At 49.3% G+C, this 26,996-nt stretch overlaps 2 protein-coding genes across 27 annotated transcripts in view; one reads left to right on the plus strand and one right to left on the minus strand.

Annotated features, from left to right (window-relative positions):
* The window catches only part of USH1C (USH1 protein network component harmonin), a 159,558-nt gene that overhangs the window by 15,211 nt on the left and 117,351 nt on the right, over nucleotides 1-26,996 (plus strand).
* LOC146045604 (uncharacterized) lies at nucleotides 799-26,044 on the minus strand. Of its 26 annotated transcripts, XM_083164580.1 has the most exons (16): nucleotides 22,204-23,139; nucleotides 21,570-21,799; nucleotides 20,133-20,281; nucleotides 18,905-19,132; nucleotides 18,244-18,492; nucleotides 17,280-17,381; nucleotides 15,771-15,866; nucleotides 15,047-15,276; nucleotides 13,721-13,869; nucleotides 12,279-12,720; nucleotides 11,618-11,866; nucleotides 10,662-10,753; nucleotides 8,673-10,300; nucleotides 7,941-8,089; nucleotides 6,806-7,033; nucleotides 799-5,837 (listed from the first exon to the last, which is right to left on the minus strand). In XM_083164580.1, the coding sequence occupies exons 6-8, from the start codon at nucleotides 17,325-17,327 to the stop codon at nucleotides 15,097-15,099; spliced, it is 324 nt and encodes a 107-aa protein (XP_083020706.1). In that variant the 5' UTR covers nucleotides 17,328-17,381; nucleotides 18,244-18,492; nucleotides 18,905-19,132; nucleotides 20,133-20,281; nucleotides 21,570-21,799; nucleotides 22,204-23,139; the 3' UTR covers nucleotides 799-5,837; nucleotides 6,806-7,033; nucleotides 7,941-8,089; nucleotides 8,673-10,300; nucleotides 10,662-10,753; nucleotides 11,618-11,866; nucleotides 12,279-12,720; nucleotides 13,721-13,869; nucleotides 15,047-15,096. The 26 variants fall into 26 exon arrangements, 1 of the variants encoding a protein (XP_083020706.1); XR_014465503.1 differs by adding an exon at nucleotides 23,191-26,044 and having other exon boundaries at nucleotides 15,681-18,492; nucleotides 22,296-22,391; XR_014465496.1 differs by adding an exon at nucleotides 23,191-26,044 and having other exon boundaries at nucleotides 15,681-18,492; nucleotides 22,204-22,391.

A 26,996-nucleotide genomic window follows, 5' to 3' on the forward strand; every position in this document is an offset into this window, starting at 1 on the left:
CAGAATCAAGGCCTAAGGTTATTGGATATGTAGCAAAGGCTGGCTGTACCCACAGTCTAATACAGAAGATACAGGCCCTTATTCTGGTTCACTGGGGAAGGCAAATTCCTTCTCAAATGGACAAAACCATGTGCACTGCAGGTGGGGCAGATGTAACTTGTGCAGAGAGAAATAGATTTGGGTGGGGTTTTATTTCAAAGTTAGATCTATATTGCAATGTAAAAGTAAAGTTGCCTTTGCCAGTGAACCAGAATAAGGGCCACAGTCCACGACCCCCATAGAGAGAGCATAGATCCTTCGATGCACCCGCTCCCCTGTCATACTCCCGGCGTTCTGGATTCTGATGTGGGTATACTAACCGTTGGAATCCCAACTGTCGGGGTGCTATATACCACACCCAACAAGCCGCAGGGACACACAGTCAGTGATATCACCAGCTTCTCCCGTGGGCAGCTTTACATAGCATTTGCGCTAACCTGGACTATTGGGGGCGGGGACCAATTTGGCCCCTAACAAACGGGATCTGAGTCGGCCCCATTTATTTATTTATTTATTTATCAACAGTTTCTTATATAGCGCAGAATATTCCGTTGCGCTTTACAAAGGAGAAATGCGCTCCTGCATTATACCTCTGCCCATTAGTATACCACCACCCAGCGCTCCTGCATTATACCTCCACCCAGTAGTATATCACCACACAGTGCTCCTGAGTTGTACCTCCGGCCATTGCTATAACTTGTTGTTTGGACTGAACCAAGGAAAACTTCTGAGATGTATGTAGACAGGAGTGTGATGGGATAAAGGGCTGTATCTGTTTTATTTTAAGCTCCCAAAGATTCATCCAGCATATAGATGCCGAAATTGGGGAAAAACAGAGTATCATTATGCAACACACATTTTAATAAACAAAATTATATATATATATATATATATATTGAATTAGAAATCGACACAACCAAAGTTGAACAAAAAAAATCTTTATGAAAGTCGTTGATGAAAAATGTAAAAATGTTTCAATAAGACAATTTCAGTCCCAACAGAGATATAAGGGGGTATTCAATCTAGTGGTCACGGCGGTCGAGCTTGACCGCCGTGACCCTGTCCCGTTCTCGGTCAGCTTGACCAGGTGGGATTTAATGTCCCGCCTGCAGTGGGACGAGAAGGGGGCGTGGCCGCGAGTTGCAGCCGGAAGCTCGTCACTTCCTGGCCGTTCTCATCAGAACGAGCCCGACAGCTTGTGAAGTCGGGCTCATTCTGCTGAGATACCCTGCTCAATGCTGTCGGGGAAGACAGTATTGAATAGGGCCCGGCGGCCATCTCCCCCGTGGGGAGATGGTCGCCGGTGATTGAATACCCCGTATAGATGCATGTCATCCATAATCAGTATACTAATCAAAGAGGAGACAAAAGTCCACCATGCACAATGGAAGAAACACATAATCTGTTGGTCAGCCATGCTGTACAGCCTTTCCGATGCTTGCACACTATCCTCAGGAGCATAAATGACTGATGGGGGCAGAGTATATATAGCAGCCGAGGTCTAATCAAGTAAATGCTAATAACGCTCACCTGTAGATTCACCTTATCCAGATCAAGTAACGATCCCCATAGTAAGGCCACGACATGTCTGTAATCAAACAGACACTATCAGCATGCGTCCACCAGTGTTGCGACGTAGGGCTCGGCCAATCCCGGCCACCACCCCTGCAACAGGCACACGCATACTGCAGAGTGTGTTGTTTACCCCGGAAGTGACATGCCACGTGTCCCAGCAACTGCCAGGCAACGCGCCAGTCACCCGGGTTACAGTAACTAGCTGACAAAGGGGTATTAGAGCGGCAATCAGTAGGTCTCGGCCAGAGGCCGACACTATAAATATTGCATGCGCCATAATAATTGTGACCTGCACCATTGTGCTAGTCCTAAAAAAAGCAGAGGCAGCGCAGTCCACCAGTCACGTTGCTGTATTAACTACCTAATCACAATGCGATCACGCTGTCAGGAAAAGTCAGGGAGAAGGGGATCTACAATAGTGGATCTGGAAAGAAATCGTTTTAGACTATTTTTAATAACTCATAGTTACCACTTAGGAAAATTAAACAACCTACTATATCTAGACTGCGGCTGCTACATGGACCCTGTTGAATCCCTAAAAATACATAAATGCACATAATCACATCGACAAAAAAAATATTTTTAAAGGAAACCTAACAAGAAGATACAAAAAAAGTATATGATCTAGTATGAGAGCTATTTCTCATTAAAATAACAGTTAAACGTTTGTTCCTCGTTGAGCCCTCGAGTTGAAATACAGTCAAGGAGGCAAATCCACATGCTCTCCTTTTGTAACAGTATTTTCTTACTGTCCCTAACCCTTCGCAAAGGTAGAATATGGTCTAGCGCCAAGAAACGAAAGTCCTTTAAAACATGTTGATGTGTCACAAAGTGCCGAGCCACTCGATGTGTGTTAGCATCATTAGAAACCGTGGCCTTTTTGATTGAGGGGAGATGCAGTGAGATGCATTCCTTTAGATTGTGTATAGTCTTTCCAATATACAATAGTTGACAGAGGCAGAATATGGTTGACAGAGTATGGTTAACAGAGTAGTTGACAGAGGCAGAGTATAACCACAAATTGACTGTCACAATTCAAATAGTGTATGATAACATACATCTTAGACGTCTTGCGGTCTGTAAGGTGAGATGCTGTTAGCATAAACTGTCAATTGACACATTTTTGACACTTAAAGCTCCCATTCTTAGAAGTAAGCCAATGTGCAGTCTTAATAGGTATTAAATCAAATTTAGCCACAATGTACTGTATCTTATATTATTGCTACTTTTATAACAAAACATGGATCTCTCCTGACACAAACGGCCTATTGTTTTGTCAGATTGAATTATGTCCCAATGTCTTAATACAGCTTCTCTTATCATTTTGAATGCTATCGAAGAGGTAGTGCCAAAAGTCATTCTATCCTTGCTCACTTTACTTGTGGTATCAACTAATAGCTGATCCTGTGGCAAGTCACTACAATATTCAATAGCCTCGTCAATTTCAGATGATGGATACCCACGTTCTCTAAATCTATCCCCCCATCTCACATAATGAGGCTAGTGCTGTAATGGGGTTAGAGGTCATACGCGCTACCCTCAGTAATTGGGATAGTGGTAGTCCCCGTTTAAGGGTAACAGGATGAATGCTATTGGCAACAAAAACTGTGTTTTTGTCTGTTACTTTCCTATATATACAAGTAGAAACTGCCCCATTGATGTTGGTTACACTTGCATCAAGAAAATTAGCAGTAACTTCACTATATGCAATGGTAAATCTAATAGACGTGGCTAATGAGTTCAAATTATCAACAAACTCAGTCAGGAGTTTGGCACCGTCAGTCCAAATCATAAATAAATTATCGATATATTGTAAATTAAAAAATATGTTAGAAGAAAATAAAGTTGGTTCTCATACTGTACATATGCATGTATAAATTAGCATACACCTCTTAGGTAATGTTTGGTATTTTGGACTACTGGCTGATGCCAAAAATCTATATACTGAGATATAGGTTGGCACAGGGACCCACAGAATGATACAATGGGTATTTTAAACAGGTTTAAACAAGGTTTCGTGCATTTTAGGCAATATACATGTAATTGGTATGCGAGGATAGGTTTGTGTAAGAAAATAAACTGTAGATTCATCCAACCTATTATTAACCAATTGTAGTGAAATAACTGCATTTATTTCCTTTTTATATATAAGTGGGGTCATAAGTGAGACATTTGTAACAAGTTGCATCAGACAACTGCCTTTTGACCTCCGCGACATAGTCACATCTATTTATAATAATCACCCCACCCCCTTTGTCAGCGGGGTGGATGGTTATTCCATAGTTGTTCTCCAAGGACTTAAGTGAAAAATTCTGAGCTTTGGTTAAGTTAGAAAACATTAATTTTTGTATATCCATACAGGTCAAAGTGTCACGCTTGACAAGATGTATAAACACTTGAATTGAAGCATTTAAACCTGAAGGGTCAAAGTAGTACTCTTGGCTTATATTTAACTTCACTCCGAATAGACTGTGGGTCCAGTACAAAATGATCTTTACATACTGTATATTCATGTATATGTCTGTAAGCACCTCTCTGATGTTGGTGGGGGCACATGCCTCTCCAATGTTGGTGGGGGCACATGCCTCTCAGATGTTGCAGGGTTCGCATGCCTCTCCGATGTTGCTGGGTTGGCATGCCTCTCTGATGTTTCTGGGGCTACATGCTTCGTCGCTGTTTCTGGGGGCACATGCCGCTTCCCTTTTTCTGGGGGCGCATGCCTCGAAAAATGTTTCTGGATGCACATGCCTCTACGATGTTTCTTGGGGCCTAACCTGTGGTCTAACCTGCGGTGGCGGGGCAGTTTACAGTCCTCCCACTTTGTTGGTAATCGGGGCTCATTCTTCTCCTTCACCTAATGAAATAAATAAAAAATAATAATTAAGGCAAATGATATGCAATCGTCCCTTCTAGTCATTGCACAATAAAAAAGAACAATTACTTATCATCCCCCGATCTTATGCGATATAACCATAAAATTAAGACCAATATTTATTAACAGGACTCACAACTAGAAGGATCAGTACAACAAAGTACAAATACACTTATAGTAGCAGCACACTTACCATCATCCTGCCAAATAACTGGCACAGGCTGTGCAGGAAGCAGCTCATGGCTGCCCCCCGGTATTCTCCTCCCTTCTTCCTCCTCGCACCTCACCTATGACGCTGCCAAAATCAGCAATGCTGAATAATCAGACAAATGTAACTCTCTAACTGCGCTAGTAGAAACCAGGCATTAGAATGAGCCCTAGTGTGCTGCCCTGGCTTACCAGGACCCTGACCGGCAGTGTGACATCATAGGACCATTGCATGTATCTATAGTAGTGTACGCTGTATAACACTGGCTTACTGACACATTTGGGTGTCCCTTAGCTGCACCCTCTTTTTTTGGTTGGCCCTCTGTGGTCAAATGTGCGCACTTGTTCTGACCACTGTTGCTTCAATCCTCCATTGGATTACTGGTGATGCTTTTACGATGGAAGGTGCCCACGGCCAGATCCTTTTGTTGTCATGGTTACTATATTAATACCTCCCAACTGTCTCTCTGTTTGGAGACTGTCCCTCCCGTAGGTCACAGTGTCCTGCATGAGGGGGGGCAGTTGGGGGAGCAGGTGATCACTGCTGCTCAGCTTTACAGAGTAGCTGGTGACTGCTGCATGTACACGGCAGCTATCAGTGCAGAGGGGGGAGCCGGGAGTTGTTCAGCAGGGGGCGCCTGCCTCTCTGGTGCTTCTGGGGGCACATACTGTACCTCTCATGTTGCTGGGGTCTCATGCCTCTCATGTTGCTGAGGTCTCATGCCTATCTGATGCTGCTGGGGGGGTGCATACTGCTCTGATGTTTCTGGGGGCACATGCCTCTCTGATGTTTCTGGGGGCACATGCCTCTTCGATGTTCCTGGTGGTGCATGCCTTTATGGCTATGGCGCTTATCTCACCTGGTGTGGCGGTGGAACCTGAATCACCCAGGGTGGCAGTGGTGCACATGTCACCCTTGATGGCAGTGGCAGCTTTCTCACTTTGGATGGTGGGAGAGCCTGTCAGTCCCAAGGTGTAGGCGCGTATTTCCGCTTCCGTGTTGTCGGAGGCGCCTGTCTCAACCAGGGTGGTGGTGGTTCCTGTCTAACCCGGGGTGGCGGTGGTGCCTGTCTAACCCGGGGTGGTGGGGCAGTTTACAGTCCTCCCTCTTCGTTGGTACTTGGAGCTCATTCCTCTCCATCACCTTAAATAAAGATAAATAAAGATAGAAATTCAAAATAATAATTAATGGGTACTTATGTAGTATCTGGGTGTCCGATTTTGTGATTGTATGCCTTACCTTAAGGCATACAATCAGATGCGATGCGATGCGATGCGATGCGATTTTGCATAGGATTCAATGTTAAGAAGGTCCTGTTCATTTCCCCACTATCCAAGTGGGCATAGAGTTGATTTTATATAGCATGGCGAGCGCAGCGAGCCACCGAGCCCGAAGCGTGGCGAGCGGACGCATATTTCTTAAAAAGTATTCTGTGTCCCCTCGCGGGGCTCGCTACGCTCGCCACGCTTCGGGCTCGGTGGCTCGCTACGCTCGCCACAGGTTTATATCCAACTCCATGCCCACTTGGATAGTGGGGAAAGGAAAAGGACCCCTTTTTCCCATTGAATTCTATGTTAAAATGGACTCAGACCATTTTAACATTGAATCCTATGGAAAAATCTTGACCATCGCATCGCATACGATTTGGTCGCATGCGATGCAATCCGATCCGATTTCTAAATCGGACGCCCAGATACTACATAAGTACCAATTAATGTAAATGAAATCATCTCTTCTAGTCATTGCGCAGTAAAAAAAAAAAACACTAAAATGTCACCCCTCGATCTGATGGGATATCACCAGTAGGATCAGTACAACAGAGTACAAATACACATAGCAGCACCCTTACCGTCATCCTGCCAAATTACTGGCACAGGCTGTGCAGGAAGCAGCTCATGGCTGCCCCCGTTAATGGCCTCCCTCCTCTCTCCTTCCTCCTAGTGACTCTCCTATTAAGCAACTGAAATTGGATATCCTGAAAAATCAGCCAACTCTGCCTCTGTGATAATTCTAGAGGTGCATGGCTCTCGGCTCTCTGATGTTTCTAGGAGTGCATGCCTCTATGGCTGTGGCGTCTGTCTTACCCTTGGGAGTAGTAGCGCCTGTCTCACCTGGGATGGTGGTGGCGCCTGTCCACCTGGGGGTGGCAGTGGCACCTGTCTCTCCCAAGGTGACGGAAAAGTCTTTCCTCTTCCATGGCAGCGGTGCCTATCTATCCTGGCGTGGTGGCGGTGCCTGTCTAACGGGTGGTGGCGGTGGTGCCTGTCTAACCCGTGGTGCCGGGGGCAGTTTCCAGTCCTCCTTCTTAGTTTGTCTTGGGGCTCATCACTCTCCGACACCTTAATTAAGTAAAGATAAAATAATCATTTAAAATAATAATGAATGTAATTGATATGCAATCGTCCCTTCTAGTCATTGCACAATTAAAAAGAACAATTAAATATCATCCCCTGATCATATGCAATATAAACATTAAATTAAGACCAATATTTATTAACACAACTCACAACTAGTAGGATCAGTACAACAAAGTACAAATACACTTAGCAGCGCACTTCCCTTCATTCTGCCAAATAACTGGCATAGCTGGTGATCGATCTATGCGCACGGCATCTATTAGTGCAGAGAGGGGAGCAGGACGCATGCCTCTCTGGTGCTTCTGGGGGCGCATATTGTACCTCTCATGTTGCTGGTGCCGTATGTCTCTCTTATGTTGCTGGGGCGCATGCCTCTCATATGTTGCTGGGGTCGCATGCCTCTCTGATGCTTCTAGGGGTGCATACAGATGTAGCTGGCCTCTCCTCTGGCGAGCACTGGCGATAGGGACTGGGACGCGCACGTGCGTCCCAGTATCACAGCGGCTGGGCAGCATCTCTCTGCCCATCTTCGCTTCAGGGAGACTGGGGGGTCAGGGCGATGAGGGGGGCCGATGGGGGAGGCGGTGGGGACCTATGGGCAAGATACTTTTGCCAGCCCCTGCAAGAATTAGGCCAGCTCCATCTGTACCTCTCATGTTGCTGCAGCTACATGCCTCCCTGATGCTTCTGGGGGCACATGACTTTCAGATGTTTCTGGGGAGCATGCCTCTACAATGTTGCTGGTGGCGCATGCCTCTCCGAGGTTTCTAGGGGCTGCATGCCTTTATGGCTATGGCGCCTATCTCACCCGGGGTGGCAGTTGCACCTGGATCACCCGGGGTGGCGGTGTTGCATATGTCACCCTGGATGGCAGTGGCAATTTTCTCACTTTGGACGATAGGAGCACCTTTCTCTCCCAAGGTGCCGACGGGTCTTTCCTCTTCCAGGGTGTCGGAGGCGCCTGTCTAACCCGGGGTGGCGGAGCAGTTAACAATCCTCCCTCTTCGTTGGTACTTGGGGCTCATTCCTCTCCATCACCTTAAATAAAGATAAAATAGAAATTCAAAATAATAATTCATGTAAATGATATGCAATCGTCCATTCTAGTCATTGCACAATAAAAAAAGCACAATTAAATGTCATCCCCGATCTGATGCAATATAACCAGTAGGATCAGTACAACAAAGTACCGTATATTCCGGCGTATAAGACGACTTTTTAGCCCATAAAAATTTTCCCTCTAGTGGGGGGTCGTCTTATACGCCGGGTACGGCATATATTCACTAAAGGGTACCTCTCCTCGCCCCCCCCCCCCTTCTTATGCATACGTACCGTACCTTAATAATAAAAGAAATAAGTACAGTATTTGTCTGCAGCGGTGTTTTCTTCAGCCTAACGGCCTGTCAGATTGCGCATTTGATGTCGGCGGCAGGCTCGGGTGTTTTCGGCGGGGCTCGGGGGGACTCGTGTGCCTGAGCGCTCCCGAGTCCCCCCGAGCCCCGCCGAAAATACCCGAGCCTGCCGCCGACGTCAATTAAGACCAATATTTATTAACAGGACTCACAACTAGAAGGATCAGTACAACAAAGTACAAATACACTTATAGTAGCAGCACACTTACCATCATCCTGCCAAATAACTGGCACAGGCTGTGCAGGAAGCAGCTCATGGCTGCCCCCCGGTATTCTCCTCCCTTCTTCCTCCTCGCACCTCACCTATGACGCTGCCAAAATCAGAAATGCTGAATAATCAGACAAATGTAACTCTCTAACTGCGCTAGTAGAAACCAGGCATTAGAATGAGCCCTAGTGTGCTGCCCTGGCTTACCAGGACCCTGACCGGCAGTGTGACATCATAGGATCATTGCATGTATCTATAGTAGTGTACGCTGTATAACACTGGCTTACTGACACATTTGGGTGTCCCTTAGCTGCACCCTCTTTTTTTGGTTGGCCCTCTGTGGTCAAATGTGCGCACTTGTTCTGACCACTGCTGGTTCAAACCGCCACTGGATTACTGTTGATGCTTTTCCGATGGAAGGTGCCCACGCCCAGATCCTTTTGTTGTCATGATTACTATATTCATAACTCTCAACTGTCCCACTGTTTGGAGACTGTCCTACTGTCCCTCCCGTAGGTCACAGTGTTCTGCATGCAGGGGGGCAGTTGGGGGAGGGGGGGGGGGTCAGGGGGTGCATGCCTTTATGGCTGTGGCTCCTGTCTTGCCTGGGGTGGCGGTGGCGCCTGTTTCACCCGGGGTGGTGGTGGCACCTTCCTCACTAGGTGGTGGGGGAACCTGTTTCTACTCCCAAGCTGCCGGCAGTTGTTTCCTCTTGTGGGGTGGTGGGGGTGGTTGTCTAGCCCGGGGTGGAAGGGGCGCCATTCTAACCCGGGATGGTGGAGGCTCTTGTCTCACCGGGGGTGGCGGGGATGCCACCCTAACCTAGTGTGTTGGTGTTTTTTTTTCTTAGCTTATTCCTCTCAGTCACCTTAATTAAGTAAAGATAAAATTTAAATTCAGAACAATAATGAAGGTAAACTATATGTAATCATCCCTTCTAGTCATATTATCCAGCAGCGCTATTCAGTTACTTCACCTTACAGGCGTGACCAGCTGCTGGCGCAGGATTCTCAGCTTCCTACCCCCTGAGGTGGTGAGCTCAAATGTGCGAAAAGTGACCCATTTGGTCACCCACTCATTGATGTTTGCATTACTTAGGTTGGGTTGTGCTTCGGCTAAATCATTGCCCAATATAAAAAGAACAATTAGATATTATATATAATACCACACTTACCGTAATTTTTCAAAATAAACGGCACAGGGTGTTCATGGAGCAGCTCATGGCTGCCCCCTCTCCGATGTTGCTGTTGCTGGGGGCGCATGCCTCTCCGATGTTGCTGGGGGCGCATGCCTCTCCGATGTTGCTGGGGGCTCATGCCTCTCCGATGTTGCTGGGGGCGCATTTACTCCCGATGTTTGTGGGGGCACATGCCTCTATGGCGGGGGCACCTGTGTCACCCGAGGTGGCGGTGGCACCTGCCTCACCCGGGGTGGTGGTGGCGCCTTCCTTACTTTAGGTGGTGAGGGCGCCTGTTTATCGCAAGGTGCTGCCAGGTGTTTCCTCTTGCAGGGTGGTGGGGGCGGTTGTCTAGCCCGAGGTGGAGGGGGCGCTTGTATTACCCGTGGTGGTGGGGGCGCCTTTCTAACCCGAGGGGTTGATGGTGTTTGTGGCACTTGCCTCTCGGTCACCTAAATTAAATAAAGATAAAATAGAAATTCAGAATAATAATTAATAATGAAGGTAAATTATATGCAATCATCCCTTCTAGTCCTATTATCCAGCAGCGCTATTCAGTTATTTCACCTTACAGGCGTGACCAGCTGCTGGCGCAGGATTCTCAGCTTCCTACCCCCTGAGGTGGAGAGCTCAAATGTGCGAAAAGTGACCCATTTGGTCACCCACACAGAACTATTTGCATTACTCAGGTCGGATTGTGCTGCGGCTAAACCAGCGATATAACCATTAAATTAAGACCCATATTTATTAACCCGAGTCACAGCTAGTAGGATCCGTACAACATAGTACATATACACATAGCAGCGCACTTACCGTCATTTCGCCAAATAGACGGCACAGGGTGTTCATGGAGCAGCCCCCGGGTGTTATCCTCCCTCCTCTCTTTCTCCTTTCTCCTAACGCCTCTTGTATAAAACAATTGAAATTAGAATTTCCAAAAATCAGTAAACTCTGACTGCTCTAGTCGGGGCCAAGCAACAGAATGAGCTGCCCTGGCCTTGTGACATTATAGGACCTTTAAGGGCCATTAGCAACAGCCGTAAAGGCAAATATGTGTTTAATACTGGCTTACTGACACATCTGGTGAATGTTGGGAGCAGTGGCGTAAGTTTGCCTATGTCGTCCGGAGGCAAGAAAACACTTGAGCAGTTGGTGATCGTTGCATGTACACGGCATATATCAGTGCAGAGAGGGGAGCCGGGAGCTGTTCAGCAGGGGGCGCATGCCTTTTTGATTCTTCTAGGGGTACATGTCTCTCTGGTGCTTCTAGGGGCGCATTACTCTCTGATGCTCCTGGGGGCGCTTACTATGCCTCTTTGATGCTTCTGGGGGCGCATGCCTCTCTGATGCTTCTGGGGGCGCATGCCTCTCTGATGCTTCTGGGGGCGCATGCCACTCTGATGCTTCTGGGGGCGCATGCCACTCTGATGCTTCTGGGGGCGCATGCCACTCTGATGCTTCTGGGGGCGCATGCCACTCTGATGCTTCTGGGGGCGCATGCCTCTCTGATGCTTCTGGGGGCGCATGCCACTCTGATGCTTCTGGGGTCGCATGCATCTCAGATGTTGCTGGGGTCGCATGCATCTCAGATGTTGCTGGGGTCGCATGCCTCTCAGATGTTGCTGGGGTCGCATGCCTCTCTAATGTTTCTGGGGGTGCATACCGCTCTGATGTTTCTGGGGGTGCATGCCTCTGATGTGGCTGGTAGCACATGCCTCTCCGATATTTCTAAGGGCTGCATGCCTTTATGGCTATGGGGCCTATCTCACCTGGGATGGCGGTGGCACCTGGATCACCCGGGGTGGCGGTGGTGCATGTGTCACCCTGGATGGCAGTGGCAATTTTGGATGGTGGGAGCGCCTGTCTCTCCCAAGCTGCCGACGGGTCTTTCCTCTTCCGAGGTGTTAGAGGTGCCTGTCTAACCCTGGGTGGCTGTGGTGCCTGTCTAACCAGGGGTGGTTGGGCAGTTTATAGTCCTCACTTTCCGTTGGTACTTGGGGTTCATTCCTCTCCATCACCTTAAATAAAGATAAAATATAAATTCAAAATAATAATTAATGTAAATGAAATCATCCCTTCTAGTCATTGCGCAGTAAAAAAAAAAGAACACTTAAATGTCACCCCCCGATCTGATGGGATATCACCAGTAGGATCAGTACAACAGAGTACAAATACACATAGCAGCACCCTTACCGTCATCCTGCCAAATTACTGGCACAGGCTGTGCAGGAAGCAGCTCATGGCTGCCCCCGTTAATGGCCTCCCTCCTCTCTCCTTCCTCCTAGTGACTCTCCTATTAAGCAACTGAAATTGGAAATCCTGAAAAATCAGCCAACTCTGCCTCTGTGATAATTCTAGAGATGCATGGCTCTCGGCTCTCTATGGCTGTGGCGCCTGTCTTACCCTTGGGAGTAGTAGCGCCTGTCTCACCTGGGATGGTGGTGGCGCCTGTCCACCTGGGGGTGGCAGTGGCACCTGTCTCTCCCAAGGTGACAGAAAAGTCTTTCCTCTTCCATGGCAGTGGTGCCTATAAAAACTTGGTGCCCCCCCCCAGACTCTGTGATAATTCTAGAGATGCATGGCTCTCGGCTCTCTATGGCTGTGGCGCCTGTCTTACCCTTGGGAGTAGTAGCGCCTGTCTCACCTGGGATGGTGGTGGCGCCTGTCCACCTGGGGGTGGCAGTGGCACCTGTCTCTCCCAAGGTGACGGAAAAGTCTTTCCTCTTCCATGGCAGCGGTGCCTATCTATCCTGGCGTGGTGGCGGTGCCTGTCTAACGGGTGGTGGCGGTGGTGCCTGTCTAACCCGTGGTGCCGGGGGCAGTTTCCAGTCCTCCTTCTTAGTTTGTCTTGGGGCTCATCACTCTCCGACACCTTAATTAAGTAAAGATAAAATAATCATTTAAAATAATAATGAATGTAATTGATATGCAATCGTCCCTTCTAGTCATTGCACAATTAAAAAGAACAATTAAATATCATCCCCTGATCATATGCAATATAAACATTAAATTAAGACCAATATTTATTAACACAACTCACAACTAGTAGGATCAGTACAACAAAGTACAAATACACTTAGCAGCGCACTTCCCTTCATTCTGCCAAATAACTGGCATAGCTGGTGATCGATCTATGCGCACGGCATCTATTAGTGCAGAGAGGGGAGCAGGACGCATGCCTCTCTGGTGCTTCTGGGGGTGCATGCCTCTCTGGTGCTTCTGGGGGCGCATATTGTACCTCTCATGTTGCTGGTGCCGTATGTCTCTCTTATGTTGCTGGGGCGCATGCCTCTCATATGTTGCTGGGGTCGCATGCCTCTCTGATGCTTCTAGGGGTGCATACAGATGTAGCTGGCCTCTCCTCTGGCGAGCACCGGCGATAGGGACTGGGACGCGCACGTGCGTCCCAGTATCACAGCGGCTGGGCAGCATCTCTCTGCCCATCTTCGCTTCAGGGAGACTGGGGGGTCAGGGCGATGAGGGGGGCCGATGGGGGAGGCGGTGGGGACCTATGGGCAAGCACCATAGGGCGCCAAAGCGTCTTGTGTGCGAGCGTCCCTGGCCGGCCGCTTGCGGGGGGCTGGTGATACTTTTGCCAGCCCCTGCAAGAATTAGGCCAGCTCCATCTGTACCTCTCATGTTGCTGGAGCTACATGCCTCCCTGATGCTTCTGGGGGCACATGACTTTCAGATGTTTCTGGGGAGCATGCCTCTACAATGTTGCTGGTGGCGCATGCCTCTCCGAGGTTTCTAGGGGCTGCATGCCTTTATGGCTATGGCGCCTATCTCACCCGGGGTGGCAGTTGCACCTGGATCACCCGGGGTGGCGGTGTTGCATATGTCACCCTGGATGGCAGTGGCAATTTTCTCACTTTGGACGATAGGAGCACCTTTCTCTCCCAAGGTGCCGACGGGTCTTTCCTCTTCCAGGGTGTCGGAGGCGCCTGTCTAACCCGGGGTGGCGGAGCAGTTAACAATCCTCCCTCTTCGTTGGTACTTGGGGCTCATTCCTCTCCATCACCTTAAATAAAGATAAAATAGAAATTCAAAATAATAATTCATGTAAATGATATGCAATCGTCCATTCTAGTCATTGCACAATAAAAAAAGCACAATTAAATGTCATCCCCGATCTGATGCAATATAACCAGTAGGATCAGTACAACAAAGTACCGTATATTCCGGCGTATAAGACGACTTTTTAGCCCATAAAAATTTTCCCTCTAGTGGGGGGTCGTCTTATACGCCGGGTACGGCATATATTCACTAAAGGGTACCTCTCCTCGCCCCCCCCCCCCCCTTCTTATGCATACGTACCGTACCTTAATAATAAAAGATAAAAGTACAGTATTTGTCTGCAGCTGTGTTTTCTTCAGCCTAACGGCCTGTCAGATTGCGCATTTGATGTCGGCGGCAGGCTCGGGTGTTTTCGGCGGGGCTCGGGGGGACTCGTGTGCCTGAGCGCTCCCGAGTCCCCCCGAGCCCCGCCGAAAATACCCGAGCCTGCCGCCGACATCAAATGCGCAATCTGACAGGCCGTTAGGCTGAAGAAAACACAGATGCAGACAAATACCGTACTTCTATCTTTTATTATTAAGGTACGGTACCTATGCATAAGAAGGGGGGGGGGGGGGCGAGGAGAGGTACCCTTTAACGAATACCGAGGTACCCTTTAATGAGGACAGCGGCATCACTGCAGGGAAGCTGCAGATGAGGGGGTATTAAAACTTTATGTGGTGGGTTATGCTGGGGCAGGACAAACCTGCCCTGATAGGTTTATCCTGCCCCAGCAAAACCCACCACTCAAGGGACCAGACAGCTGCTAGTGACAGGGAGGTGTGCGGAAGAGGGGGTAGTCTTATATGGCGAGTATATAACAAACTCTACATTTTGAGTGGAAATGTTGGGGGGTCGTCTTATACGCCCAGTCGTCTTATACGCCGGCAAATACGGTACACATATATACACAATACACAAATACACATAGCAGTGCACTTCATCCTGCCAAAATAAGCTGTGCAGGAAGTAGCCCATGGTTGCCTTGCGGTATTCTCCTCCCCCTCTCTCCTTTCTCCTAATGACTCTCCTATTAAGCCAACTCATTAACACTCTGACTGCCTCTCTGATGTTTCTAGAGGCGCATGCCTCTATGGCTAGGGTGCCTATCTCACCCTTGATAGTGGTGGTGCCTGTCTCACCCTGATTGGTGGTGTCGCATGAATCACTCGGGATGGTGGTCGCACCTTTCTCACTGTGGATGGTGGGAGCACCTGTCTCTCCCAAGGTGCGATGGGTCTTTCCTCTTCCGAGGTGTCGGGGTCGCCTGTCTAACCTGTGGTGGCGGTGGTGCTTGTCTAACCCGCGGTGGCGGGGGCAGTTTACAGTCCTCCCTCTTCTTTGGTACTTGCGGCTCATCCCTCGCCATCACCTTAATTAAATAAAGATATAATAATTAATGTAAATTATATGCAATCATCCATTGTAGTCATTGCGCAATAAAAAAGAACAATTAAACATCATCCCCCGATCTGGTGCAGTATATCCATTAAATTAAGACCAATATTTATTAACATGACTCACAACTAGAAGGATCAGTACAACAAAGTACAAATATACTTAGCTGCACACTTCCCTTCATTTTGCCAAATAACTGGCACAGGCTGTGCAGAAAGCAGCCCATGGTTGCCCCCTGATAATGGTCTCCCTCTTCCTTCATCCTAACGACTCCTATTAAGTAACTGAAATTTCTAGGGTAGCATGCCTCCATGGCTGTGGCGCCTGTCTCACCCTTGGGGGTGGTGGCACCTGTCTCACCCGGGGTGGTAGTCACACCTTTCTCACTTTGGATGGTGGTGGCGCCTGTCTCTACCAAGGTGGCGATGGGTCTTTTCCCTTTCGAGGTGTCAGGGTCACCTGTCTAACCTGTGGTGGCGGTGGTGCCTGTCTAACCCACGGTGGCGGGGGCAGTTTACAGTCCTCCCTCTTCATTGGTAATTGGGGCTTATTCCTCTTCTTCACCTTAAATAAATAAATGAAAAATAATAATTAGGGTATATTATATGCATTGCCCAATAAAAAAGAACAATTAATTATCATCACCCAATCTTATGCAATATAACCATTAAATTAAGACCAATATTTATTAACAGGACTCACAACTAGAAGGATCAGTACAACAAAGTACAAATACACTTATAGTAGCAGCACACTTACCATCATCCTGCCAAATAACTGGCACAGGCTGTGCAGGAAGCAGCTCATGGCTGCCCCCCGGTATTCTCCTCCCTTCTTCCTCCTCGCACCTCACCTATGACGCTGCCAAAATCAGCAATGCTGAATAATCAGACAAATGTAACTCTCTAACTGCGCTAGTAGAAACCAGGCATTAGAATGAGCCCTAGTGTGCTGCCCTGGCTTACCAGGACCCTGACCGGCAGTGTGACATCATAGGATCATTGCATGTATCTATAGTAGTGTACGCTGTATAACACTGGCTTACTGACACATTTGGGTGTCCCTTAGCTGCACCCTCTTTTTTTGGTTGGCCCTCTGTGGTCAAATGTGCGCACTTGTTCTGACCACTGCTGGTTCAAACCGCCACTGGATTACTGTTGATGCTTTTCCGATGGAAGGTGCCCACGCCCAGATCCTTTTGTTGTCATGATTACTATATTCATAACTCTCAACTGTCCCACTGTTTGGAGACTGTCCTGCTGTCCCTCCCGTAGGTCACAGTGTTCTGCATGCAGGGGGGCAGTTGGGGGAGGGGGGGGTCAGGGGGTGCATGCCTTTATGGCTGTGGCTCCTGTCTTGCCTGGGGTGGCGGTGGCGCCTGTTTCACCCGGGGTGGCGGTGGCACCTTCCTCACTAGGTGGTGGGGGAACCTGTTTCTACTCCCAAGCTGCCGGCAGTTGTTTCCTCTTGTGGGGTGGTGGGGGTGGTTGTCTAGCCCGGGGTGGAAGGGGCGCCATTCTAACCCGGGATGGTGGAGGCTCTTGTCTCACCGGTGGTGGCGGGGATGCCACTCTAACCTAGTGTGTTGGTGTTTTTTTTTCTTAGCTTATTCCTCTCAGTCACCTTAATTAAGTAAAGATAAAATTTAAATTCAGAACAATAATGAAGGTAAATTATATGCAATCGTCCCTTCTAGTCCTATTATCCAGCAGCGCTATTCAGTTATTTCACCTTACAGGCGTGACCAGCTGCTGGCGCAGGATTCTCAGCTTCCTACCCCCTGAGGTGATGAGCTCAAATGTGCGAAAAGTGACCCATTTGGTCACCCACACAGAACTATTTGCATTACTCAGGTCGGATTGTGCTGCGGCTAAACCAGCGATATAACCATTAAATTAAGACCCATATTTATTAACCCGAGTCACAGCCAGTAGGATCCGTACAACATAGTACATATACACATAGCAGCGCACTTACCGTCATTTCGCCAAATAGACGGCACAGGGTGTTCATGGAGCAGCTCATGGCTGCCCCCGGGTGTTATCCTCCCTCCTCTCTTTCTCCTTTCTCCTAACGCCTCTTGTATAAAACAATTGAAATTAGAATTTCCAAAAATCAGTAAACTCTGACTGCTCTAGTCGGGGCCAAGCAACAGAATGAGCTGCCCTGGCCTTGTGACATTATAGGACCTTTAAGGGCCATTAGCAACAGCCGTAAAGGCAAATATGTGTTTAATACTGGCTTACTGACACATCTGGTGAATGTTGGGAGCAGTGGCGTAAGTTTGCCTATGTCGTCCGGAGGCAAGAAAACACTTGAGCAGTTGGTGATCGTTGCATGTACACGGCATATATCAGTGCAGAGAGGGGAGCCGGGAGCTGTTCAGCAGGGGGCGCATGCCTTTTTGATTCTTCTAGGGGTACATGTCTCTCTGGTGCTTCTAGGGGCGCATTACTCTCTGATGCTCCTGGGGGCGCTTACTATGCCTCTCTGATGCTTCTGGGGGCGCATGCCTCTCTGATGCTTCTGGGGGCGCATGCCTCTCTGATGCTTCTGGGGGCGCATGCCTCTCTGATGCTTCTGGGGGCGCATGCCTCTCTGATGCTTCTGGGGGCGCATGCCACTCTGATGCTTCTGGGGGCGCATGCCACTCTGATGCTTCTGGGGGCGCATGCCACTCTGATGCTTCTGGGGGCGCATGCCACTCTGATGCTTCTGGGGGCGCATGCCACTCTGATGTTGCTGGGGTCGCATGCCTCTCAGATGTTGCTGGGGTCGCATGCCTCTCTAATGTTTCTGGGGGTGCATACCGCTCTGATGTTTCTGGGGGCACATGCCTCTGATGTTTCTGGGGCCGCATGCCTCTGATGTGGCTGGTAGCACATGCCTCTCCGATATTTCTAAGGGCTGCATGCCTTTATGGCTATGGTGCCAATCTCACCCGGGATGGCGGTGGCACCTGGATCACCCGGGGTGGCAGTGGTGCATGTGTCACCCTGGATGGCAGTGGCAATTTTGGATGGTGGGAGCGCCTGTCTCTCCCAAGCTGCCGACGGGTCTTTCCTCTTCCGAGGTGTTAGAGGTGCCTGTCTAACCCTGGGTGGCGGTGGTGCCTGTCTAACCAGGGGTGGTTGGGCAGTTTATAGTCCTCACTTTCCGTTGGTACTTGGGGTTCATTCCTCTCCATCACCTTAAATAAAGATAAAATATAAATTCAAAATAATAATTAATGTAAATGAAATCATCCCTTCTAGTCATTGCGCAGTAAAAAAAAAAGAACACTTAAATGTCACCCCCCGATCTGATGGGATATCACCAGTAGGATCAGTACAACAGAGTACAAATACACATAGCAGCACCCTTACCGTCATCCTGCCAAATTACTGGCACAGGCTGTGCAGGAAGCAGCTCATGGCTGCCCCCGTTAATGGCCTCCCTCCTCTCTCCTTCCTCCTAGTGACTCTCCTATTAAGCAACTGAAATTGGAAATCCTGAAAAATCAGCCAACTCTGCCTCTGTGATAATTCTAGAGATGCATGGCTCTCGGCTCTCTATGGCTGTGGCGCCTGTCTTACCCTTGGGAGTAGTAGCGCCTGTCTCACCTGGGATGGTGGTGGCGCCTGTCCACCTGGGGGTGGCAGTGGCACCTGTCTCTCCCAAGGTGACGGAAAAGTCTTTCCTCTTCCATGGCAGCGGTGCCTATCTATCCTGGCGTGGTGGCGGTGCCTGTCTAACGGGTGGTGGCGGTGGTGCCTGTCTAACCCGTGGTGCCGGGGGCAGTTTCCAGTCCTCCTTCTTAGTTTGTCTTGGGGCTCATCACTCTCCGACACCTTAATTAAGTAAAGATAAAATAATCATTTAAAATAATAATGAATGTAATTGATATGCAATCGTCCCTTCTAGTCATTGCACAATTAAAAAGAACAATTAAATATCATCCCCTGATCATATGCAATATAAACATTAAATTAAGACCAATATTTATTAACACAACTCACAACTAGTAGGATCAGTACAACAAAGTACAAATACACTTAGCAGCGCACTTCCCTTCATTCTGCCAAATAACTGGCATAGCTGGTGATCGATCTATGCGCACGGCATCTATTAGTGCAGAGAGGGGAGCAGGACGCATGCCTCTCTGGTGCTTCTGGGGGTGCATGCCTCTCTGGTGCTTCTGGGGGCGCATATTGTACCTCTCATGTTGCTGGTGCCGTATGTCTCTCTTATGTTGCTGGGGCGCATGCCTCTCATATGTTGCTGGGGTCGCATGCCTCTCTGATGCTTCTAGGGGTGCATACAGATGTAGCTGGCCTCTCCTCTGGCGAGCATCGGCGATAGGGACTGGGACGCGCACGTGCGTCCCAGTATCACAGCGGCTGGGCAGCATCTCTCTGCCCATCTTCGCTTCAGGGAGACTGGGGGGTCAGGGCGATGAGGGGGGCCGATGGGGGAGGCGGTGGGGACCTATGGGCAAGCACCATAGGGCGCCAAAGCGTCTTGTGTGCGAGCGTCCCTGGCCGGCCGCTTGCGGGGGGCTGGTGATACTTTTGCCAGCCCCTGCAAGAATTAGGCCAGCTCCATCTGTACCTCTCATGTTGCTGGAGCTACATGCCTCCCTGATGCTTCTGGGGGCACATGACTTTCAGATGTTTCTGGGGAGCATGCCTCTACAATGTTGCTGGTGGCGCATGCCTCTCCGAGGTTTCTAGGGGCTGCATGCCTTTATGGCTATGGCGCCTATCTCACCCGGGGTGGCAGTTGCACCTGGATCACCCGGGGTGGCGGTGTTGCATATGTCACCCTGGATGGCAGTGGCAATTTTCTCACTTTGGACGATAGGAGCACCTTTCTCTCCCAAGGTGCCGACGGGTCTTTCCTCTTCCAGGGTGTCGGAGGCGCCTGTCTAACCCGGGGTGGCGGAGCAGTTAACAATCCTCCCTCTTCGTTGGTACTTGGGGCTCATTCCTCTCCATCACCTTAAATAAAGATAAAATAGAAATTCAAAATAATAATTCATGTAAATGATATGCAATCGTCCATTCTAGTCATTGCACAATAAAAAAAGCACAATTAAATGTCATCCCCGATCTGATGCAATATAACCAGTAGGATCAGTACAACAAAGTACCGTATATTCCGGCGTATAAGACGACTTTTTAGCCCATAAAAATTTTCCCTCTAGTGGGGGGTCGTCTTATACGCCGGGTACGGCATATATTCACTAAAGGGTACCTCTCCTCGCCCCCCCCCCCCCCCCCCCTTCTTATGCATACGTACCGTACCTTAATAATAAAAGATAAAAGTACAGTATTTGTCTGCAGCGGTGTTTTCTTCAGCCTAACGGCCTGTCAGATTGCGCATTTGATGTCGGCGGCAGGCTCGGGTGTTTTCGGCGGGGCTCGGGGGGACTCGTGTGCCTGAGCGCTCCCGAGTCCCCCCGAGCCCCGCCGAAAATACCCGAGCCTGCCGCCAACGTCACTGCAGTGACGTCGGCGGCAGGCTCGAGCATTTTCGGCGGGGCTCGGGGGAACTCGGGAGCGCTCAGGCACACGAGTCCCCTCGAACCCCGCCGAAAGCACCCGAGCCTGCCGCCGACATCAAATGCGCAATCTGACAGGCCGTTAGGCTGAAGAAAACACAGATGCAGACAAATACCGTACTTCTATCTTTTATTATTAAGGTACGGTACCTATGCATAAGAAGGGGGGGGGGGGGGGCGAGGAGAGGTACCCTTTAACGAATACCGAGGTACCCTTTAATGAGGACAGCGGCATCACTGCAGGGAAGCTGCAGATGAGGGGGTATTAAAACTTTATGTGGTGGGTTATGCTGGGGCAGGACAAACCTGCCCTGATAGGTTTATCCTGCCCCAGCAAAACCCACCACTCAAGGGACCAGACAGCTGCTAGTGACAGGGAGGTGTGCGGAAGAGGGGGTAGTCTTATATGGCGAGTATATAACAAACTCTACATTTTGAGTGGAAATGTTGGGGGGTCGTCTTATACGCCGGCAAATACGGTACACATATATACACAGTACACAAATACACATAGCAGTGCACTTCATCCTGCCAAAATAAGCTGTGCAGGAAGTAGCCCATGGTTGCCTTGCGGTATTCTCCTCCCCCTCTCTCCTTTCTCCTAATGACTCTCCTATTAAGCCAACTCATTAACACTCTGACTGCCTCTCTGATGTTTCTAGAGGCGCATGCCTCTATGGCTAGGGTGCCTATCTCACCCTTGATAGTGGTGGTGCCTGTCTCACCCTGATTGGTGGTGTCGCATGAATCACTCGGGATGGTGGTCGCACCTTTCTCACTGTGGATGGTGGGAGCACCTGTCTCTCCCAAGGTGCGATGGGTCTTTCCTCTTCCGAGGTGTCGGGGTCGCCTGTCTAACCTGTGGTGGCGGTGGTGCTTGTCTAACCCGCGGTGGCGGGGGCAGTTTACAGTCCTCCCTCTTCTTTGGTACTTGCGGCTCATCCCTCGCCATCACCTTAATTAAATAAAGATATAATAATTAATGTAAATTATATGCAATCATCCATTGTAGTCATTGCGCAATAAAAAAGAACAATTAAACATCATCCCCCGATCTGGTGCAGTATATCCATTAAATTAAGACCAATATTTATTAACATGACTCACAACTAGAAGGATCAGTACAACAAAGTACAAATATACTTAGCTGCACACTTCCCTTCATTTTGCCAAATAACTGGCACAGGCTGTGCAGAAAGCAGCCCATGGTTGCCCCCTGATAATGGTCTCCCTCTTCCTTCATCCTAACGACTCCTATTAAGTAACTGAAATTTCTAGGGTAGCATGCCTCCATGGCTGTGGCGCCTGTCTCACCCTTGGGGGTGGTGGCACCTGTCTCACCCGGGGTGGTAGTCACACCTTTCTCACTTTTTGGATGGTGGTGGCGCCTGTCTCTACCAAGGTGGCGATGGGTCTTTTCCCTTTCGAGGTGTCAGGGTCACCTGTCTAACCTGTGGTGGCGGTGGTGCCTGTCTAACCCACGGTGGCGGGGGCAGTTTACAGTCCTCCCTCTTCATTGGTAATTGGGGCTTATTCCTCTTCTTCACCTTAAATAAATAAATGAAAAATAATAATTAGGGTATATTATATGCATTGCCCAATAAAAAAGAACAATTAATTATCATCACCCAATCTTATGCAATATAACCATTAAATTAAGACCAATATTTATTAACAGGACTCACAACTAGAAGGATCAGTACAACAAAGTACAAATACACTTATAGTAGCAGCACACTTACCATCATCCTGCCAAATAACTGGCACAGGCTGTGCAGGAAGCAGCTCATGGCTGCCCCCCGGTATTCTCCTCCCTTCTTCCTCCTCGCACCTCACCTATGACGCTGCCAAAATCAGCAATGCTGAATAATCAGACAAATGTAACTCTCTAACTGCGCTAGTAGAAACCAGGCATTAGAATGAGCCCTAGTGTGCTGCCCTGGCTTACCAGGACCCTGACCGGCAGTGTGACATCATAGGATCATTGCATGTATCTATAGTAGTGTACGCTGTATAACACTGGCTTACTGACACATTTGGGTGTCCCTTAGCTGCACCCTCTTTTTTTGGTTGGCCCTCTGTGGTCAAATGTGCGCACTTGTTCTGACCACTGCTGGTTCAAACCGCCACTGGATTACTGTTGATGCTTTTCCGATGGAAGGTGCCCACGCCCAGATCCTTTTGTTGTCATGATTACTATATTCATAACTCTCAACTGTCCCACTGTTTGGAGACTGTCCTGCTGTCCCTCCCGTAGGTCACAGTGTTCTGCATGCAGGGGGGCAGTTGGGGGAGGGGGGGGGGGTCAGGGGGTGCATGCCTTTATGGCTGTGGCTCCTGTCTTACCTGGGGTGGCGGTGGTGCCTGTCTCACCCGGGGTGGTGGTGGCACCTTCCTCACTAGGTGGTGGGGGAACCTGTTTCTACTCCCAAGCTGCCGGCAGTTGTTTCCTCTTGTGGGGTGGTGGGGGTGGTTGTCTTGCCCGGGGTGGAAGGGGCGCCATTCTAACCCGGGATGGTGGAGGCTCTTGTCTCACCGGTGGTGGCGGGGATGCCACTCTAACCTAGTGTGTTGGTGTTTTTTTTTCTTAGCTTATTCCTCTCAGTCACCTTAATTAAGTAAAGATAAAATTTAAATTCAGAACAATAATGAAGGTAAATTATACGCAATCATCCCTTCTAGTCATATTATCCAGCAGCGCTATTCAGTTATTTCACCTTACAGGCGTGACCAGCTGCTGGCGCAGGATTCTCAGCTTCCTACCCCCTGAGGTGATGAGCTCAAATGTGCGAAAAGTGACCCATTTGGTCACCCACTCATTGATGTTTGCATTACTTAGGTTGGGTTGTGCTTCGGCTAAATCATTGCCCAATATAAAAAGAACAATTAGATATTATATATAATACCACACTTACCGTAATTTTTCAAAATAAACGGCACAGGGTGTTCATGGAGCAGCTCATGGCTGCCCCCTCTCCGATGTTGCTGGGGGCGCATGCCTCTCCGATGTTGCTGGGGGCGCATGCCTCTCCGATGTTGCTGGGGGCGCATTTACTCCCGATGTTTGTGGGGGCACATGCCTCTATGGCGGGGGCACCTGTGTCACCTGAGGTGGCGGTGGCACCTGCCTCACCCGGGTTGGCGGTGGCACCTTCCTTACTTTAGGTGGTGGGGGCGCCTGTTTATCGCAAGGTGCTGCCAGGTGTTTCCTTTTGCAGGGTGGTGGGGGCGGTTGTCTAGCCCGAGGTGGAGGGGGCGCTTGTATTACCCGTGGTGGTGGGGGCGCCTTTTTAACCCGAGGGGTTGATGGTGTTTGTGGCACTTGCCTCTCGGTCACCTAAATTATATAAAGATAAAATAGAAATTCAGAATAATAATTAATAATGAAGGTAAATTATATGCAATCATCCCTTCTAGTCATATTATCCAGCAGCGCTATTCAGTTACTTCACCTTACAGGCGTGACCAGCTGCTGGCGCAGGATACTCAGCTTCCTACCCCCTGAGGTGATGAGCTCAAATGTGCGAAAAGTGACCCATTTGGTCACCCACTCATTGATGTTTGCATTACTTAGGTTGGGTTGTGCTTCGGCTAAATCATTGCCCAATATAAAAAGAACAATTAGATATTATATATAATACCACACTTACCGTAATTTTTCAAAATAAACGGCACAGGGTGTTCATGGAGCAGCTCATGGCTGCCCCCTCTCCGATGTTGCTGGGGGCGCATGCCTCTCCGATGTTGCTGGGGGCGCATGCCTCTCCGATGTTGCTGGGGGCGCATTTACTCCCGATGTTTGTGGGGGCACATGCCTCTATGGCGGGGGCACCTGTGTCACCTGAGGTGGCGGTGGCACCTGCCTCACCCGGGTTGGCGGTGGCACCTTCCTTACTTTAGGTGGTGGGGGCGCCTGTTTATCGCAAGGTGCTGCCAGGTGTTTCCTTTTGCAGGGTGGTGGGGGCGGTTGTCTAGCCCGAGGTGGAGGGGGCGCTTGTATTACCCGTGGTGGTGGGGGCGCCTTTTTAACCCGAGGGGTTGATGGTGTTTGTGGCACTTGCCTCTCGGTCACCTAAATTATATAAAGATAAAATAGAAATTCAGAATAATAATTAATAATGAAGGTAAATTATATGCAATCATCCCTTCTAGTCATATTATCCAGCAGCGCTATTCAGTTACTTCACCTTACAGGCGTGACCAGCTGCTGGCGCAGGATTCTCAGCTTCCTACCCCCTGAGGTGGTGAGCTCAAATGTGCGAAAAGTGACCCATTTGGTCACCCACTCATTGATGTTTGCATTACTTAGGTTGGGTTGTGCTTCGGCTAAATCATTGCCCAATATAAAAAGAACAATTAGATATTATATATAATACCACACTTACCGTAATTTTTCAAAATAAACGGCACAGGGTGTTCATGGAGCAGCTCATGGCTGCCCCCTCTCCGATGTTGCTGGGGGCGCATGCCTCTCCGATGTTGCTGGGGGCGCATGCCTCTCCGATGTTGCTGGGGGCGCATTTACTCCCGATGTTTGTGGGGGCACATGCCTCTATGGCGGGGGCACCTGTGTCACCTGAGGTGGCGGTGGCACCTGCCTCACCCGGGTTGGCGGTGGCACCTTCCTTACTTTAGGTGGTGGGGGCGCCTGTTTATCGCAAGGTGCTGCCAGGTGTTTCCTTTTGCAGGGTGGTGGGGGCGGTTGTCTAGCCCGAGGTGGAGGGGGCGCTTGTATTACCCGTGGTGGTGGGGGCGCCTTTTTAACCCGAGGGGTTGATGGTGTTTGTGGCACTTGCCTCTCGGTCACCTAAATTATATAAAGATAAAATAGAAATTCAGAATAATAATTAATAATGAAGGTAAATTATATGCAATCATCCCTTCTAGTCATATTATCCAGCAGCGCTATTCAGTTACTTCACCTTACAGGCGTGACCAGCTGCTGGCGCAGGATTCTCAGCTTCCTACCCCCTGAGGTGGTGAGCTCAAATGTGCGAAAAGTGACCCATTTGGTCACCCACTCATTGATGTTTGCATTACTTAGGTTGGGTTGTGCTTCGGCTAAATCATTGCCCAATATAAAAAGAACAATTAGATATTATATATAATACCACACTTACCGTAATTTTTCAAAATAAACGGCACAGGGTGTTCATGGAGCAGCTCATGGCTGCCCCCTCTCCGATGTTGCTGGGGGCGCATGCCTCTCCGATGTTGCTGGGGGCGCATGCCTCTCTGGTGTTGCTGGGGGCGCATGCCTCTCCGATGTTGCTGGGGGCGCATGCCTCTCCGATGTTGCTGGGGGCGCATGCCTCTCCGATGTTGCTGGGGGCGCATTTACTCCCGATGTTTGTGGGGGCACATGCCTCTATGGCGGGGGCACCTGTGTCACCTGAGGTGGCGGTGGCACCTGCCTCACCCGGGTTGGCGGTGGCACCTTCCTTACTTTAGGTGGTGGGGGCGCCTGTTTATCGCAAGGTGCTGCCAGGTGTTTCCTTTTGCAGGGTGGTGGGGGCGGTTGTCTAGCCCGAGGTGGAGGGGGCGCTTGTATTACCCGTGGTGGTGGGGGCGCCTTTTTAACCCGAGGGGTTGATGGTGTTTGTGGCACTTGCCTCTCGGTCACCTAAATTATATAAAGATAAAATAGAAATTCAGAATAATAATTAATAATGAAGGTAAATTATATGCAATCATCCCTTCTAGTCATATTATCCAGCAGCGCTATTCAGTTACTTCACCTTACAGGCGTGACCAGCTGCTGGCGCAGGATTCTCAGCTTCCTACCCCCTGAGGTGGTGAGCTCAAATGTGCGAAAAGTGACCCATTTGGTCACCCACTCATTGATGTTTGCATTACTTAGGTTGGGTTGTGCTTCGGCTAAATCATTGCCCAATATAAAAAGAACAATTAGATATTATATATAATACCACACTTACCGTAATTTTTCAAAATAAACGGCACAGGGTGTTCATGGAGCAGCTCATGGCTGCCCCCTCTCCGATGTTGCTGGGGGCGCATGCCTCTCCGATGTTGCTGGGGGCGCATGCCTCTCCGATGTTGCTGGGGGCGCATTTACTCCCGATGTTTGTGGGGGCACATGCCTCTATGGCGGGGGCACCTGTGTCACCTGAGGTGGCGGTGGCACCTGCCTC

Source organism: Crinia signifera, chromosome 11 (genome assembly GCF_055691185.1).
Source record: "Crinia signifera chromosome 11, ASM5569118v1, whole genome shotgun sequence".
NCBI classification, from domain to species: domain Eukaryota; kingdom Metazoa; phylum Chordata; class Amphibia; order Anura; family Myobatrachidae; genus Crinia; species Crinia signifera.